Source organism: Callithrix jacchus, chromosome 11 (assembly GCF_049354715.1).
Source record: "Callithrix jacchus isolate 240 chromosome 11, calJac240_pri, whole genome shotgun sequence".
NCBI lineage: Eukaryota > Metazoa > Chordata > Mammalia > Primates > Cebidae > Callithrix > Callithrix jacchus.
In genome coordinates, this window is record NC_133512.1 from 65,739,074 (window position 1) to 65,758,103 (window position 19,030).

The window sequence follows — 19,030 nt, forward strand, 5'->3', positions numbered from 1 at the left end:
CTTTTGTAGAAAGTATAATTATCGGAAGTTAGTTAAAAACACCTCAATTCTGGTTTAATTTTCATGCATGGAGCAGTTGTTTTGACAGATGGATGAACTTTATTTTTATAACCATCCAGGAAAAGTCTGTGTAACACAGTCTAATCAGTGCTTCATATCTGTAATGTTTGTTTTTTAAACACTGTGCTTTTGACTCCTGTATCTTTTCTAGGGGTAGCCACTTTCTTCTAAATTTATTTCTCCAGGTAATATATTGCTACATAATTCCTCTATCCATTTGATCTGAAAAGACTAGAGACCCTTTAAAAAGTAAGTGTAAGTGGTTTGTCACTAAGGATGATGAATCATTACTCCTCAGGTGTGGCCTTGGATTTGACTGGTTTATAACTGCTTTTGCTTTTATTTCTAGCTAACAATCTATAACACTGCTGCTCTGGAGTACATTTCAGTAAAGTAAGAGGTCAATATGGTTGCCTGACTCTTGGGAAGCCAACTTGTTGCTAAACTTGTCTGTGTTCATCAACTTAAATTCCAAAAAGGATCGAGGCTTGAAAAATGAATTCATTTTGAACGGATTCCACTCTCTTTATTACATTGTAAATCCTCCAGTGCTGAGCAAAGCAGTGCAGCAGTTTAAGGCCAAAAAGTACATTACATTCTGAGTTTTAAGAATCGTCATGGTTCAGGAAAAGGTCAGAAACACTCTTCTTCTGTATCCCTAGAGCAGAAATGTGTGAAGTGTGTTTCCTTTTTCTGCCACGCTTCCTTCTTTTTTAGAGGAATCTCCAAGCTGCTTCCAAATAAAATGAATATCCTGTTTTGGAACACTTGAAAACCTTGGCAGCCATAAGCTAGAGAATGAAGGCAAATGAATGACAGGATTGATACTCTTTTATGCAGGTTTTCTGTTAAGAACAAATCCTTACTAACAATGTCTCTTTCAAGTTTTTGGTTCTTCTCTGTCCAGTTCTTTTAATGCACTTTCCTCCTCCATTGTTCTTGATGAGTCTCCTCTTAGCTATTTTTAACCAAATTTGAAAGTATTTCCTTCTATTGCTTTTTTCATTTCAAGCATCTTTATATCCTCTAAACCCCAGAACTTTCTCTCCATTCTATTTGCATCAACCTCCACTTTCAAAATAATATTGAGCTTGCCCCCCAGGGCATGGTAACAATACAACCTGCTGCCAACAGGGAGAGTTCAGTGGGGAAAGGAAGGGAATCATTCCAGGCCTTAGGCCAATAGGGTGGGTCTAGTTGCTTTGTAACACAGATAGACTCCCGTTATCAGCACTCTGTAGAACCCTTTGCCAGGTTTCACAGCTATGGTCCTGTGATTGATTTTATTCCAACAGCTCTGTAGGGGAATTGTTGTCATATTATAGTGGTTCCTCTTTAGTAGTCAATAGAGAACAAATTAAAATTATGATATTCAGTGGAGCCCAATTTCATAGTTAGCAAGAACCCTAAGAGTTTTTCAGTCATTAATTACAATCTGCTAGTTTCCTTGGAAGGACAGATGTAGTCACTATAAATTGCTAATCAGTTATTCAATCTATAAGAGATAAAGAGCCCACAAATTCTGTGACATTATGATTCCTAACAGTTGCAGAGGTGACATGATCCTTCATGTTGTTCACAAGTATTCTTACTGGTAAAATATATTCTTTCTTTTTTATTACGGAGAACTGAGTTCCACTGTTGTATTTCTAAGGAGGCACTTAGGTGGTGCTGATAGGACTAAAAAATTGGGGTTTGCGGAAAAAGTTGCATGCATATCTTTAAAGGCATGGCATGCAAACTGAAATCCTGTTCTTTTCTAGAATGAAAAAGGCATCCATCTGGGTTTGCCACTATTATTTATTAGAATATCTGTTTGCTTACCACTATGTACACAGCCAATTTCTTGGTTTCAGCATATGGTGCTGGAACTGGTTATTTCTAATCCTGAATACTATAATATTGAGCCCACAATCAGAGATGATTATCTTTATATAAAAGCAGAGTATGTGGCCACCTACGTGTTTTAAAGTAAACATTTTTCTGAAAATGGCTTCTTTGCAAATGACTGAATTTTTTTAAAGAATACAAATAAATCCTTTGGGTAAGGCTCATGAATGCCTGGTTTGTAAATGAGTTTATCAGATGTTTCCCTTTCCACAACCTCTTTCCTCTGCCCAAGACTTCATGCCCTATTCTCTTGGGTAGGGAGGAGAGACTCTTACAGAATAGAGAGCTTGTTGCTAAGCGTAGTGAAAGTTAAGTTATATCTATTTCATAGTTTTACCTAAGAGGTACCCTATTTAAAGTGAAACTTGGATGAGATCCACATAGGTTTTAAGCTTGGAAAGTTTTCCTCATAACAACTTGTAAGATCAATTTATTTCAGAGAGTAATTTTGTATGTTATAATGCCTTACCAGACAAAAGAAAGACTGAGGATCTATGTAGCAAAACAGTGGAAGAAATTATGTTTATTTTAGTTACCCCCAAAGTACTCAGCATGTGTTAGGAAAGCATGACTGAGGAGTTATAACTAGAAATTTTGCATTTTACTTTGAATACGCCAGATTCATTTTTAGGCCAATAGATTCAAAGGCCATCATCAGGTTTCATTCTAGAAAAATAAGTGATGATAAAAAGCAATTATTTGAATTTAAATATAAATTAATCTGCTTAAGTTTGGTTGCCTGCTCCTTATTTTATGGGGCCAATGGAATTCAGATAAAAACAATCAGCTGCAAATATAGAATATAGATGTCATGTGGAAATGTACTCAAATTATTTTATCACCTCCGTTATAAGCTCCAACTGACTACATAAAGCACTCTGAGCTCTCACTTGAAAAATGACAGATCATAGAGAATGACTTTGGGAGTGTGACACACTCAGAAGTGCCACGACCAACCCAGTACTGTCATGTGTGCCGGCCTTGCTTCCACTGTTGTCCACATTTGATCCTTAACTGCATTTGTAGTTACTTATATGGTTCTTAATTCCAAATGTTTATAGAAATAAAACTAGTGGCTGGGCGCGGTGCCTCACACCTGTAATCCCAGCACTTTGGGAGGCCGAGGTGAGCGGATTACGAGGTCAAGAGATCACGACCATCCTGGTCAACATGGTGAAAACCCCATCTCTACTAAAAATACAAAACTTTAGCAGGGTGTGGTGGTGCACGCCTTTAATCCCAGCTACTAGGGAGGCTGAGGCAGGAGAATTGCCTGAACCCAGGAGGCAGAGGTTGCAGTGAGCTGAGGTCATGCCACTGTACTCCAGCCTGGCGCCTGGTGACGGAGTGAGACTCTGTCTCAAAAATAAATAAAATAAAACAAAACTAGTTAAGAAAGTCTGTTGCCTTTCACAAAATCATTTTGAATGCATTTTTTATTATTTACCATGTGAATACTCATTTGGATATTTCCAAAATGAGTTACTAGTGATGTCTAAACTTTACATTTAATACAGGGTCATATTACATTGTATTTTTGTTTTCTTTTCCTAAAATAGAACTGAAAACTGATTGTTGCAAGTACAGTTTCATCATTTTGTTTAGTTAATTCATTAGTTGATCAAGTAATTTGTTGCTCTCCTCATTTCTAGAAAAAAAAATCACATGATTATCTAAATTTTTTTCCACTTTTGTGTAAATATACACTGTATATTTTCATGCATATTGTAATATAAGCAAAACAATAGAATAATAAATAAGTCCTTAAAATATTGTGAAAGGAATGAGAAAAAAGAAAACAAAAGACAAATCTGTTCCAGCATGCCTGGCACCCTAGGGGATACCTCAGTCATGCTGATTGCTGAAACTCATTGGTTTTCCTTTTGTCTTACAGAAAGAATGTGCTAATTTCATCAAAGTACTTAAGGCATATAATCAGACTCACTTGTATGCCTGTGGAACGGGGGCTTTTCATCCAATTTGCACCTACATTGAAGTTGGACATCATCCTGAGGTAAAGCTGGCTATTAAAAAATTGTTTGTCCATGACCCCTTTCTATTCAAAATGCTTCATTACTAATATCTTCAGTTCCTTTTGCTTCTGGTTCACTATTCAGTGGGACCTACTTCAAATTCAGATGCTGTTATTAATTTTAATCTGTGAATGCAAAAAGAATGAGACCATCACTCAACAAAAACTAGGGAGCAGGAGGAATGAAAAAGCATTTGTTTTCACCCTGGATTACAGAGTCCAATCCATTTCGCATGTGCAGCAGATGTCAGCAGGCTGAATGTGTGGTGTTTTCTCCTTCATTTGTATATTGCCAGCCTTCTCCTCCATTTCCATCCTCAGCCAGAATTGTCTGCCACCCAGTTGTTTTCTTCTGCCAGGGATTAAGAAAGGATGCCATACATTTGCACAATGATCTGATCTCTGTTTTGACTCACATTATTCACATTTGTATTCTTGCTTGGCTAAGCTTTGCTTCTGTATTTTTGGTTATTATTTTGGTGGTATGGAAAAGAAAAAAAATTCATGTTTTAAAAAAATCTGTCTATTCCTTGTAAAGATGTCTTAGTGAGGAAATTATGTACATTTAAGTAAAAATCAAGATAAAGAAAAAGTTGCTAATGTTGAAAGCAGTTTCGTGAATTTGGCTTATCAATAGCCTTCAATTATAAACCCTCTTGTAAATATAAACAAAATCCTACGAGGAACAAAAGTGTTCATGTGGTGAGAGAATCATTGGTGACAGAATTTTCTTCAAAATTGGAATTCAGGAATACTCAACAAATAAGGGACTTATTCTCAAAATATTTCTAATATCCCAAAGATAAAATAAAATTTGCATGGTAGTCACTTCTTTATAACTTAAACTTTAGACCCTCTCCCTAAATTTCATAAGGTGTCCTAAAGTGATACAAATATGTTTTTTGATCCAAATGAATTAGAAATCAAAACAGTTTCTGTTATACCTTAACTAGAAATCAAAACAGTTTCTGTTATACCTTCTTTGTATAAGAAAGCACCTTAGAAACCATGTGGTTTTGAGGGACTGTGTGAGGCCACAAGGGGCGTGGTTTCAAAAGCAAGAATTTCCCAGCGCTATGCGTCCATCCATGTTCCCATCTGGAACGTAAAGTTCTTTGTCTAACTTTCCAGTGCGCAAGCTAGGTAGAAATTCCAGGTGAGCCTCTTTGTTCAAAAAGCCTGCAAAAAGCTGTGGGAGGAAGGGCCTCTGTTGCGGACCTAGCATCGAATCCAATATGGAAGTCAAAGATCACTTAAAAAAACTCCTCTCATTGAACAAGAACATGAATGGGATGGGAATAACGCCAAAGTTAAAAACCCACTGCCCCTTACCTGTGCGAATATCCCCTCAGGATTCCCCTCCCACGGCAGCGTGGGAGCTTTCGCTCTCCTTTTCTCTCTCTTTCTCTCTCTGCCTAATAAATGGCTTTCTACTAAATCCTTTGGGTCCAAGATATTTATTCAAACAGTAAGCTCACCGGGTGTGCAGGACCCCCTTCCCTATTCCTGGGGTAAGAAAAGTCAAGGACTTGGGCACATCTGGGAAAACATTGGCTGGAGAACCTGTAAGCATCTTTGAAACTGCTCTGCTCCTGTCCCCAAGTTGCATCTTTGGCAAGCATGGGAAGGGAATTAAGCCCCTGCCTCCTGTCCCCTAGTTACAGTTTCTAGACTAAACAATTATTTTCTCTTCTTGATGCACCAGGGAAGATTAAGACACTTTGGTCTTACCAGTTGGCAGTTGCTCCTCATCATCCTGTTTCTCCAACCATATCCTTCCTTCTCTTTCTTATAAGCCCATATATGTAGTATTTATACTGACAGACTGAAGAGTTTTAAGTAAAAATTAACTTTAGGACCCACAATTCTACTGAAATTGCTTTTTTTTTACATTGATTAAATTAGGGATAAATTTATGCACACGGTCCTGGAGAGCTAGTACACCTAATTTGTTTTAACACCTGATTTAGTTACTCTTTGCTATCTTCTCAACTAATTCCTGTTATAATATACCAGTTGTCCTAAAACTGGGGCCAAGGTGATTGCCCCACTTTTCTGTATTCTGAAGATAGCTGTAGAGAACTTCCTCCACATGATATTGCACGTTTTACGTGCGTTGGGAATTATACTGTACATGATTGGTAACGGAATCAGGAATGCTGAACTTTTAGCACAAATTAGTGGAAAAGACCTGGACTTTGATGTCACACCTGGCTTCAGATCTTGCTCTACAACTTACTAGCTGTAAAGCACTGGAAATATTACTTAACTTCTCTGAGACTCTGTTTCATAACATGCAACACAAACTAAAAAGAAACTTTCGATTCTCAGTGTCTGTATATTTTAAATGCAAAGTTGACTTATTACCTGTAACCGCCTTCCACTGCTCCTAGCACAGTATGACTCCTTCGCTTCCCGCACCCCCTGTAGAAACTCAAGGAGGTTTAATCCCATCATTGTTAAAAAGCCTGTCCTCTAGCCTCAGACTGTGGGATTTGCATTCAACCTCAGCTTGGTACTATCTGCTTAATCTGGTGCAAATTATTTGCTTCATCTTTATTTATATTTCCAAGCAAGAAAGTTGTAAGAAAATGGTCTTTACCTCATAGAGTTGTTGTGGAAGTGAAACACTTGTCTAATGGATAATAGGGGCTGAAAAAGGTCAGTTATTATTAGAAGTTATAGATATTTTAAAATGCAAGTCTATACTTGTTTAAATAAAAAACATAAATCTTCAACACAGCCTAAAAGCTGTGTTGCTGTTTCGCTTGCCACCAGTTGTCACTTTGCCTCTTAAATGTTTCTCACTTCATCAGAGATTGTAAATTATGGCACTGGGTTTTCTGGGCTGACAGGTGATTCTGCACCTTTCTTAATTTCCCCTTTTAAAATGCGAGGCTTACATGATGTTGATGGGCATTTAAATTAAAATGGCATATACTATTCTTGCATTTTTTATCATTTTCCCAAAATGTTGATTTTCGAAGTTGCTATTTAATAGAATTAAGAGTCTATTTCCTCTTCCACTCATCACTACTCATTGCTGCCATATGGGTGGGAAGCTGGGGAAATGAAGAGGTACAGGTTCCGGGGCTAGGCCATTTACTAGGATTTTCTCTACCCAAATAGCCAATAAATGAAGCTTCCTGTCTAAGCATTCTGAAGTGGGAGATTGAAATGCAACTATTTTCCTGAGACTCTGAAACTCACAGCCTTTGAGAGCCTTCTCCTTCAGAAGCTCAGTAATTGTGATTTGCATGATAACTATAGATTGTGAAATACTCTTCCAGACTGTTTAGGAGATCAGAAGGAAGATGATTATGCAATTACCTGGGGAATTTGAAGCAGTCTAGACAGTCAATCTATGAAATTCTGGAAAAGATATTATCAATATTGCTTGTCTAGACTACATCAAATTTAATTTTCAGTGCTTAAGCTGCACTGCCTTAAGAGAGAATCTGCTTTAAATTGATCTATATTAAACTTAAAACACTACCCTTTGGATTTAAACAGTTATGCTATGTGTGAAGCTGAAAAAAAGAGACAGTGTATGCTTCATACTATTGGAAGAAGAAGGCAGTAATAGAAAGATTGGGAGAGTGAGAAAAAATAGCAATCAGGGCAGAGGCCAGGATTATTGGCTTAGAGTTCATAAACTCTTAAAAAGTTTGAGTATGTCATCCAAGGATGACTTTCAGATAAAGGACCCAACTTCTAAATTCTATTAAGTTGTGTGTATACTTTGCTATTACCTGCCCCACACTGTGTGAAATAATGAAAGATGAATTTCCCTTTAAAATTTTTTCCAGACTCTTTACATATTACAAATAATTTTATCATAAAAAAGTAATTTTATTTGTTGCTTGTATTAAGACTTTCATGGACATTTTGACATTCAGATTTTTCTTTGCAGTATTCTTCCTTTAAAACAACATATCATCTCACATTCTGTTTTCAAGAATGTTGAAACCCCATTGTTAGAAAATGACATTATGGACTTATCATCGTATATGGCAGAATGCCACAGATGTAAAGACATCACTTTGAAGGAAGTCAGGGCTTACTTTATCATTTAATAGCTTTGAATCTTATAGGAGGAAATTAATAGTTCCTTAAAAGTAATAATATAACTGTTTGCAAAATAACCTTCAATTTTGTCCTCAAGTTATGAAAATAGACCTCTTTAACTCTTCAAGCATTTTAATAGCAATACAGTCATGAGTCATTTAACAACAGAGATAGAATCTAAGAAATATGTCCTTAAGTTATTTTACTGTTGTGCAAAAACCATAGAGTGTACTTACACAATCCTGGATATGATAGCCTACTATATAGCTAGACTATATGGTGGAGCCTATTGCTCCTAAGGCTATAAACCTGTACAGCATATTACTCTACTGAATATTCTAGGCAGTGTGTAGCATAATAATAAGTATTTGTGCATCCACACATATCTAAATATACAGAAGGCTTTCCAACGGCCATGAGGTCACTATGCAACAGTAATTTTTTAGATCCATTATAATCCTAGGGGCCTACCAACCTATATGCCTTTAATCATTAACCAAAATGTTATGTGCCACCTGACTCCATTTACACTCCGGAATAGTGTATTCCAAAATCTACTTTTGCTAAATGCCTTCTGACCACACACACTATGTCATTGATTGTTGTCTTAAACAGATTTTCTCTTTCCTGTAGCACATTTGGGAATTGGTAGACCTATTAATTAACTCCAGCTCTGTAAGATATGTGTCAATCAGTTCTTGGATATTTTCCAATAACACTTGACACTGAAGATAACTGTGAGTGATGTCACATACTTCATACACATGTGTGCATTTATCATAAAATGCTTGCAGATTTCATGGAAAAAAAATGATTTAGAGCTAGAGTTCAGAGAAGTTTGGAGTTCAAGCTCGCAGTATGCATGCCACTGAAATGAAAAGCATGAGTCATCCTTGAGAAGCAGAATATTCCCAAATGTCTTACAGTATATGGTATTTCCCCTTCAAATTTACATCTGTTAATAAAACAAAGTATGAACTTAGGAGAAGTACAGATTTTTGAAGACATCTCTGGATGTTTTCTCAAATTCCAAATGGGTCTTTTCTACTTTCTGGCAGGAAATCTAAAAAAAAAAAAAAAAAAAAAACGGCAGATCCCGATGAGGGCTGAAAAGTATTAACTCCATAAATACTCTCATAATGTCATAATTGCAATTTATGATAGAACCAAAGGAACATTAAGAAATGCAGTGAGGCTTAGTGGCTATCTCTAAGGTCATTTCCACAATGACAACCAATATATCTATATAAGAATAAAATGTTTTGTCTGGTTCTTCTCTTCCACTAAGTATAGCAGTGTGCTCTGATGCAAAACTTTGAATCAGTACTCTTAGTAACAGTCTGCCAGGCCAAAAAGTTCTAGGTAATGCTCTGTCAATTAATTTATACATTTAATCTAACCCATTCTAGTCGAGTTACTTCTCTAAATTTATTATACTATTTAGTCCAATGAAGTGCGAGTTTATTTCTATGAATTGGTACTGGAGCTGAGAAATTCAGGTATCTTGGCAAAACAATAAGGAGTTGCTTTTGGGTAGGTGGATCATCTTTCTGAGACCTTACATTGGAGTCTGTATTTATTTTGTAGTATGTTAGCTTCAGTGGGAAGAGTTGAGATTCATGGGCAATTCAGCTGCTCATTGTCCTCATCAGATGCAGCATATTCCTCATTTGCACGATGGACCTGAGCCACATGTGATTAGAGTTAAGTCATAGTTCAGTACTTGCATCATGTTGGAAGATGGACTTGTACAAGTTACTATGCTTAATAAAGAAGGCCATCATTTGTATTTAAAATTAAATTTTAAAAATGAACTGTTCTTTCTACTTGAGGAGAAGCTTTACAGTTAATAAATTCTGAGATAACTGCTCACCAATGTATTTCTACATGAACTGTTTAAGTTCTAAACGCTAAATATTATCAATAAGACTGTTTCTCAATTAATGAAACTAGTGCTTAATTGAGGGAGTAAAGTGAATTAAGTCATAATTTGAAACAAGAAAAAAATTCAACTATGGTAAGAAAATAAATAGACACCAAAATCCAAATGAACAACAATCACACATTTCATTCAAATGTTTCAATTCTGTGTTATATTTTGACTTGATTTCCATGAATATTTGATATATAAAAACAAGAGTTATGAGATTAACATTTCTTTACCCTATACCTCTTGTTTGCTCAACTGTAAAGTTTTTTACATAAAATACTTCACAGCTCTTTTTTCCTCCTAAAAAAAGTGACAGATAGAAATGGAAGTGTTAGCATTAAATTCTTACCTAGAAGGATATTTAGTTTTGTGTTTTAACACATATGGCTGACCTATTACCAGGTAAAGTATTTGGACAAATTTAAACAGTTTTCCTAACGCCATGTTGTTGCAATAACACCATTCTCAATCACCTATTAAAATAATATATTATCTATATACCTTATTTTTTAGTATATATGCTGCCGAAGTGAGCACTATAGTACCTTATTTTTGAATGACATCTTTATTTACCAGAAATCAATTCAGATAAGAACTATATCATATAAAGTTAATATTAACCATAAACATGTTTTTCTATTCCTTGTAGACTAATAGCTAGTTTGGATCAAAGCTCTTACATTTTTTGAGGCGAGACAGTCACTGCTTGTTGGGGGAAGCAGCAAAGGAGTAGGACTTAAAGAGTGCCTATATAAATTGGTTATGAGTAACATATAAACTGGGATACTGTAGGAGGCCTTTGGGGAGGCAAACTTCTCCATGCCTCATGTTCCAGTGCAGGGTGACCTAGGCTCTGTTACCATAAACATTGTGCTCAAGGATGTAAAATCCCTTCGTAGCACAAAGGCATAACCAGACTCATAGGCTGCTTGTGAGGCCCATGTTCCACCAGCTGCATATAGATAATAGGGTGAAGACAGCCACCTGTCTTGTTTTGTAAAACTCTTAAGCTGCCACTGTTATCAGTCTTTAGAATAATGCACCAGTTCCGGCTCACTGATTCAGTTCCAGCTCACTGATTCACACCACCATCACTCCACCACTGGCCCTATAGAGCAAAGTGATTGTAACCAATAAATATGTGGAAAATCAGAACTCAGGGCCTTTGCACCCTCCTTTATGCACTGGACCCCAGTGCCACCTATGCATTATTAACATCTTTCTCTCATTCCTTTGTTGCCACCAAACTTGGGGTACCCATGAGTGGTATGAGGGGGCTGTATCCCTACAACTGGAGTTATTTATTCTCCTACTTACTCTTTCTCATAGATGGGTCCTCTTTTGATTGATTCCCTTACACACATTTTCCACATAATCTACCTTAAGAGGAAACCTCTGGGCTGGGCGCAGTGGCTCACGCCTGTAATCCCAGCACTTTGGGAGGCCGAGGCAGGTGGATCATGAGGTCAGAAGATCGAGACCATCCTGGTCAACATGGTGAAACCCCGTCTCTACTAAAAATACAAAAAATTAGCTGGACATGGTGGTGCGTGCCTGTAATCCCAGCTACTCAGGAGGCTGAGGCAGGAGAATTGCCTGAACCCAGGAGGCAAAGGTTGCGGTGAGCTGAGAATCGTGCCATTGCACTCCAGCCTGGGTAACAAAAGCAAAACTCCATCTCAAAAAAAAAAAAAAAGAGGAAACTTCTATTCATAAAGTCTTTCATTTATTTGTTGTAAATATTAAATTTACAAAAACACAAAGAATTGCAATAAATCCCATTGCCTGTTCACCTGCTTGGTACTTTTTCATCTTCCCTTTCATTCTCCTGGCACCATGATCATTCTTTTACCTCTTGATTCTAGTTCTATGTTTTATTTTTATTTATTTATTTTATTACCTCTATGTCTCATTGTGTCAATAACTTCATTTAAAACCAAAGTTGAAGAGTGGAAATACAGAGCAAAATGGAGAGAGATCCAAGATGGCTGATCACTAACAGCTCAGGATTGTAGTTCCTAGTGAAAGCTCAGAGAACGAGAGGACGCCACACTTTCAGATGAATTTTTGTCGCTCATGGGCCAGCAGATTTCCAGTGGAGGAGCCCCACGGGTCGCCAGCGCAACTCTTGTGGCCGGTGAGGCGGTTTTGCCGGCGCCTTGGTGTGGCAGCTCTTCATGCAGAGTAAACGGGACTGGTTCCCTTACTGACCGGTGTTTGGAGCTCTGGGAAGACAGAGCCACTTGTTGCGGACTCAAGAAGGAAGCCAGACCAGAGATTCCCTGGCAGAAGAGAACCATCAGTCTTATCGCTGCTATTTTGGCCAGCACTGGAAATCAATAAATTGGACGTCGACTCAGAAACCTAATTAGAAAGGCGGTAATTGTAAAGATGACAGATGGATAAATTTATAATAAGGGGAAAAAACCAGCCTAAGAAGGCCGAGCACACCCAAAATCAGAACCCCTCTCCCTCTACAGGGGATTACAGTTCCTCATCAGCAACGGAACAAGCCCTGATGGAAAAGGACTGTGTTCCATTATCTGAAGTAGGCTTCAGAAGGTGGATGATAAGAAACTTCTGGGAATTAAAAGAACTTGTTCTAACCCAATGTAAAGAAACTAAGAACTTTGAAAAAAGGTTTGACGAAATGCTGAAAAGAATAGACAATATAGAGAGGAATATAAATGAACTAACGGAGCTGAAAAATACAACATGAGAACTTAGTGAAATATGCACAAGTTTAAATAGCAGAATGGATCAAGCAGAAGAAAGGATATCAGAGGTCGAAGACCAAATTAATGAAATAAAATGACAAGACAAGAATGGAGAAAAAAGGATGAAAAGGAATGAGCAAAGTCTCCAAGAAATATGGGACTATGTGAAAAGACCCAATCTACGTTTGATTGGTGGACCTGAATGTGATGAAGAGAATGAATCCAAGCTGGAAAATACTTTTCAGGATATTATCCAGGAAAATTTTCCCAATCTAGCAAAGCAGGACACTATTCAACCCCAGGTAATACAGAGAACACCACAAAGATATTCCTCAAGAAGAGCAACCCCAAGGCACATAATCATTAGATTCACCAGGATCGAAACGAAGGAGAAAATACTAAGGGCAGCCAGAGAGAAAGGCCAGGTTACCCGCAAAGGGAAGCCTATTAGACTTACAGCAGATCTCTCAGCAGAAACCCTACAAGCCAGACGAGAGTGGGGGCCAATATTCAACATACTTAAAGAACAGAACTTTCAGCCTAGAATCTCATATCCTGCCAAACTAAGCTTCACAATTGAAGGAAAAATAAAATATTTTATGAACAAGCAAGTACTCAGAGATTTTATTACCACCAGGCCTGTTTTACAAGAACTTCTGAAAGAAGCATTATACATAGAAAGGAACAACCAGTATGAGCCTTTCTAAAAATATACCAAAAAGTAAAGAGCATCAACATAAAGAAGAATTTACATCAACAAATGGATAAAATAGCCAGTTAACATCAAATGGCAGTAACCCTAAATTTAAATCAACTAAATCCCCTAATCAAAAGATACAGCCAAAACCTAACGGTGTATCCAAAGATACACAAAGACTTAAAACAAAGGGTTGGAGAAAAATTTACCAACCAAATGGAGAGCAAAAATAAATAAATAAGCAAAAAGCAGGAGTTGCAATTCTCACATTTGATAAAATAGATTTCAAAGCAACAAAGATACAGTGGTAAAAGGATCAATGTAACAATAAGAGATCTTAATACCCAGATACATAAGACCCATAATGAGATTTAGACTCAACGAGACAGAAAATTAATAAGGATATCCAGGACTTCAACTCAGATTCAGAACAAGTAAACTCAATAAATATTTATAGAGTTCTCCATTTTAAATACACAAAATATTGATCGGCCATTATTAATACCCATTTTTAGAATGAAGCAATATTCCTGTCCTCTCTCCCTCTTTTTCTTCCTCTTTCTTCCTCTCCTTCTCTCCTTTTTTTACTTTTCAACATCCTAGTTCCTCACCTCTACTCAAAAAAAAAAAAAAAAAAACACAGCAAAAGAACTTCATGAAGCATACACATGAATAGATCAAACTGAGGAATGGATATCAGAGATTGAAGATCCACTTAATGAAATAAAACATAAAGACAAGATTAGAGAAAATATAATAGGAACAAACCAAGCCTCCAATAAATAAAGGACTATGTGAAAAGACCAAACCTAAAAAAGAAAAAAAAAAAAAAAAAAGAGTGGAAATACAGCTTGAATCTGCAGGTGAGAAGGAAGGAGTAAGTCTGTTATTTTAAAAAAATATAAGAAAAACAGCGTAACAAACTTATCAGAATACCTTCATCTCCTCTTGCAATGTGTTTCAAATAAATGGACATTAGTAAGTTGTCTCTCAGTCTTGTTTTTAACTGTGATGATTTATCCTGATAATAATGTGAAAAAATGATATAAGCACATTCTAAATTATTTGGACAGCTATCCCATAGTCATAATTTATTTTTAATTTTAGGGCCCTCATTTGCTTGATTCTTATGATTATTTGAATACCAAGAAATGTTCCTTTAATTTTCTTGGGCTAATGAGAAAGAAACAAAGCCTGACTTGATATGCAAATGCTATATTCTGCCAACTAAGGGCCAAGGTGAGGCCAGACTGCATGGTATGAAGGAATATTTTGCTGTGGTTGAAATAGAGAAAAATGGTGAGAGAATTGAATCAACCCAGGGCACAGGAAAGTATATTCGCCAGCCACAACAACTGTGGCTTCTGGCCACTAGGACTAGGTTCACACTGCAAAAATGTATTTACTTCTCTGTATATGTAGCAGTGTCACTATCACATTCCATTACTATAACTAATTTTAATTGGATTTCTTTTCCAATTTTGTTGGTACTTATATTTAAGCATAAAGAACATATACTTAGTTACTGTCAAAAAAAAAAACCCATACCATGTGTGGTAACTCTGACATCATGCTAGAAGACACCTTACAAGTGTTTTTAAAAAGAAAGTGTAGGCTAGGTGTGATGGCTCAGGCCTGTAATCCAGGCAGCACTTTGGGAGGCCAAAGTGGGTGGATCACTTGAGGTCAGAAGTTCGAGACCAGCCTGCCCAACATGGTGAAACCCCGTCTCTATTAAAAATACAAAAATTAGATAGGTGTGGTGGTGAGTGCCTATAATCCCAGCTACTCTGGAGGCTGAGGCATGAGAATTGCTTGAACCCAGGAGGCAGATGTTGCAGTGAGCCAAGATTGCACCACTGCACTCCAGCCTGTGTAACAAGAGCCTCTGTCTCAAAAGAAAAAAAAAACATAGTGTAACCTCCTTCTCTGTGTTCATAATGGAGGACACATCTATGGGTCCTGATGGCTCTCAGACTTAGCACATTTGGTCTACATAGTTTTAATACTGCTCTTTTCCTTACTGGGTTAATGTCTCATCCAATTCGAACATGTAGTTCATTGTCTTCCACAGCCAAAGCCAGATAGCTTGTGGTTTAAAAAAAATGACTAAAACTCATATTTCATAATAGAAACCATGATTTGTAAAAATAAGGAACTTTCTTAATGCAGATAAATAGAAAATCACACTTGAATAGTCAAACTCATTTCCTCATTAGCATCTTGAAATAAGTCATATGAGTTGATTTCACTAACACAGATTCACAGTGTATTGGTGATAAGGCTTAAACTAGCACCCTTACTTAAAACTTCATTTTTGTCATTCCCATTAGAGTCTGTTATAGTTAGGATTCTCTAGAACACCTGTGTTCAAAGGCAGTATAATGTAAGCCACATGTGTAATTTTAGTTTTTCTAGTAGCTATATTAAAGGAATAAAAATAAGCATGTGAAATTAATTTCATATATTGAACTCAATATATCCAAAATATCATTTAAATGTGTAATCAGTATAAAATTATTAATAACATTTACATGATTGTTATACTGCCTTTGAAATTTAGAGATTTTATGAGACTTATAGCTCAACTAAATTTAGACTAGTCTCATTTCACATGTTCAATAGTTTCATTTGGCTGGTGGCTCCCACATAGGAAAGCTCAGTCCTACAAGGTAAAGCAAAGACAGAATGCAGAATGACAAGTGATGTTCATGTCTACGTGAGCATTTGTGTAAAATTAGTATCTGATAGTTGAAATCCAATATTGTTGCTTGTGATAATTTATTTAAGCTGTTTTACAGTTACCCCCTTATAAACATCATTTTCACTGAAGCTGAATGAAATCTAGTGGTTAGAACTAACTGGAGTGTAACCTGGAAAAGCTGACATGTTGCACAATTGAACTTCAAAGGAGTGGGAGGAGAAAACCATTGTGTTATAGCTGCACAGTGGTTTTAACATAATAGTAAATTTTCAGATCATTTTATGGTGAAAACTTCAAAGATTGCATAATGTCAGTTGTCATTTACCAATATACAAATATGTGGAGAGGGCCCTTATTTCCAAAAGAAGAGAAATGAATTACTATTGCTACCAAATAGTGAAAAGGAGGATATGATGTCATAACTTTGTTTGTATCCATAGTTATGGAACCCCTCTTGTTATTCATGACATTTCGTGTAAGCTTTTATGTTTTTTTGTATGGAAAGGACCTAACCTATGGATGTAACCGTCTTCCTGTAAAAGCACACACATGAAACTATAACAAGCCATGAAGATATATCATACTCTAAGTTGCTAAAGTGTGTTTGTATTGATATAATTGCAATTGCAAAATAAAGAAAAAAAATACATCATAGAGTACCATGGGAAAGCAGTCTGATTAGTCAGCTGTATTACTATATTCAATCTCAGCATTGCACCATGATTCTCCTGGTACAGGATGAGAGCTGGGGAAGTAGAAATAGGGACTTGGAAGAGAATCAGCATGAGGTAATGAGAATAGCATTGAGGTGAAAAAGAAAAGCATCCTGAGCAAACCGTCTGCAATAAAGGTTTTAATTATTAGATATATTTGAGAGAATACTAGCAAATTATAGAGGCTTAATTTTCTTAATTTTCTAATATTAATGGTAAGGAATACAAACACAAGTATCATCCCTCAAAGGACTCACATAAAAACAAAAATCTAACTTCAGTGTTGGTAAAAAACATCTGCAGTAATACAAATCATACTTTCAACAACTAATATTGATTGAGCAATTAATATTTACTTTTAAAGTATTATATTACTTAATTGTCACAGAATCTGATTAGGTAGCTACTTTTAGTATTTTCATTTTACTAATGAGAAAAGTAAGGATTTTCATGATTCTTTTGTAATAGACCCAAGGCAAGCATGCTATTGAGTAGTTTATGTATGAATCCAGAACCTGCACCTTTAAAAGGATATTCCAGCACCATACAGTAGAAGAAGAAAAGTAAAATGATTACTACTGACTTGGAGGACTATGTTGGAGTGATTTTTTTCTCCTGGATTTATCCTTCAGAAATACTAAGTGCACACCTAGTGTGGACAAAATGATGAGTGTAAATAAGGGAACACTTGATGAGATAAACAAAAGCCATTCTATTTGAAAGCGATTTTGGAAATGGATGAAGTATTGATAGATTTGGAAGATAGACAGGCTATAGGAACAGTGAATGGAAGGACAAAAGCATAAATGATTATAGTCCAACTGGGAAATAGCAAATAACCCAGTGTACATAGAGTTTACTGCTTTTCAAAAAAATTGATGAGAAAGGATCAAGATCAGTTTAGGGAAGCTGGTCAGGAGCCATGCAAGTTTTCAACAAGACACAACCATTATAGCCACCATTCAGTTTGAAACATATTTCTGGTGTAAATATGGAAGAAAAATAGATAGGCATATACATACATCAATTTTTTTTCTTTTTTCTTTTTTTTTTTTTTTTTTGAGACGGCGTTTCGCTCTTCTTACCCAGGCTGGAGTGCAATGGCGCAATCTCGGCTCACCGCAACCTCTGCCTCCTGGGTTCAGGCAATTCTGCCTCAGCCTCCCAAGTAGCTGGGATTACAGGCACGCACCACCGTGCCCAGCTACTTTTTTGTATTTTTAGTAGAGACGGGGTTTCACCATGTTGACCAGGATGGTCTCGATCTCTCGACCTTGCGATCCACCCATCTCGGCCTCCCAAAGTGCTGGGATTACAGGCTTGAGCCACCGCGCCCGGCCTACATACATCAATTTTTGAGGCTATAGCAAAAGTTCAACAGTGACATGATAAGACCCTATACTGATATTGAGTGAAGGATACTGAGTAAAATTACAATTCTCAAATGAAAACATCAAAATATCTAAATAATAGCCAGATCTCATAAGCCATTAGATGAAATATAACTGAGGTAATGACACTGTTTAAACTCCTCATTTAAAAAAAAAAAAAAAAAAGGCTTTTCAATTCTTTTGTGACAATTAGTCAAATCTGTCTTGTAGCATATTGTGGTTCATGTACACTTAATTTTAAATTTTAACTCCTGAGTCTACAAATAAACTTCATTAAGCTGCATTTATGTTGTGCATAAAATATTAAGCTACTATATGCAAAGTTATGTGAATTTCTCATTAATACTAAATCACAAAGAAGAGTTTCTCCATACTTGTAAGTAAAGAAAATGCTATTTTGGGAAATGTATGTGAAAGTAATTCAAATGCATTTTTCTTTAAGGAAAATCCAAAGAAAAAGCAACTAAACAGAAAGAAACAAGATTTAATATATAGCACTTAGAAACAGTAAATTTTAACATAATAACTAAGTCTTGCTTTATTTATAACTCCTTACTACATTATAGCTTATTATGGGAATAATAATTATGGGAATCATTAATGAAAATGCGATTTCTAATTAATCTCTGGTTATTCTGTCCAGTTTATCTTCTGCTATAACTATTGCCCATGATTATTGTTATTAATTTTATTACTATTAGAGGCTATTATTATTGTTGGCATGTTTAATAGCTTTATCAAAATTATATAATTTGATTTTAGGAATTCTGTGAAAGAAGCATTATCTGTTTTTCAGTTGAGGAAACTAAGGCTCAGGGAGGTTCAGCA

General features: G+C 36.3%; 1 protein-coding gene across 5 annotated transcripts in view; it reads left to right on the forward strand.

Annotated features, from left to right (window-relative positions):
• SEMA3A (semaphorin 3A) overlaps positions 1 to 19,030 on the forward strand; it is a 530,091-nt gene that overhangs the window by 375,196 nt on the left and 135,865 nt on the right. For all 5 annotated transcript variants that reach the window (XM_054237353.2, XM_054237350.2, XM_054237351.2 and 2 more), the window contains one exon: positions 3,845 to 3,964. In XM_054237353.2, coding sequence (XP_054093328.1) covers positions 3,845 to 3,964 — 120 coding nt within the window. The remainder of the gene's footprint in view (positions 1 to 3,844; positions 3,965 to 19,030) is intronic.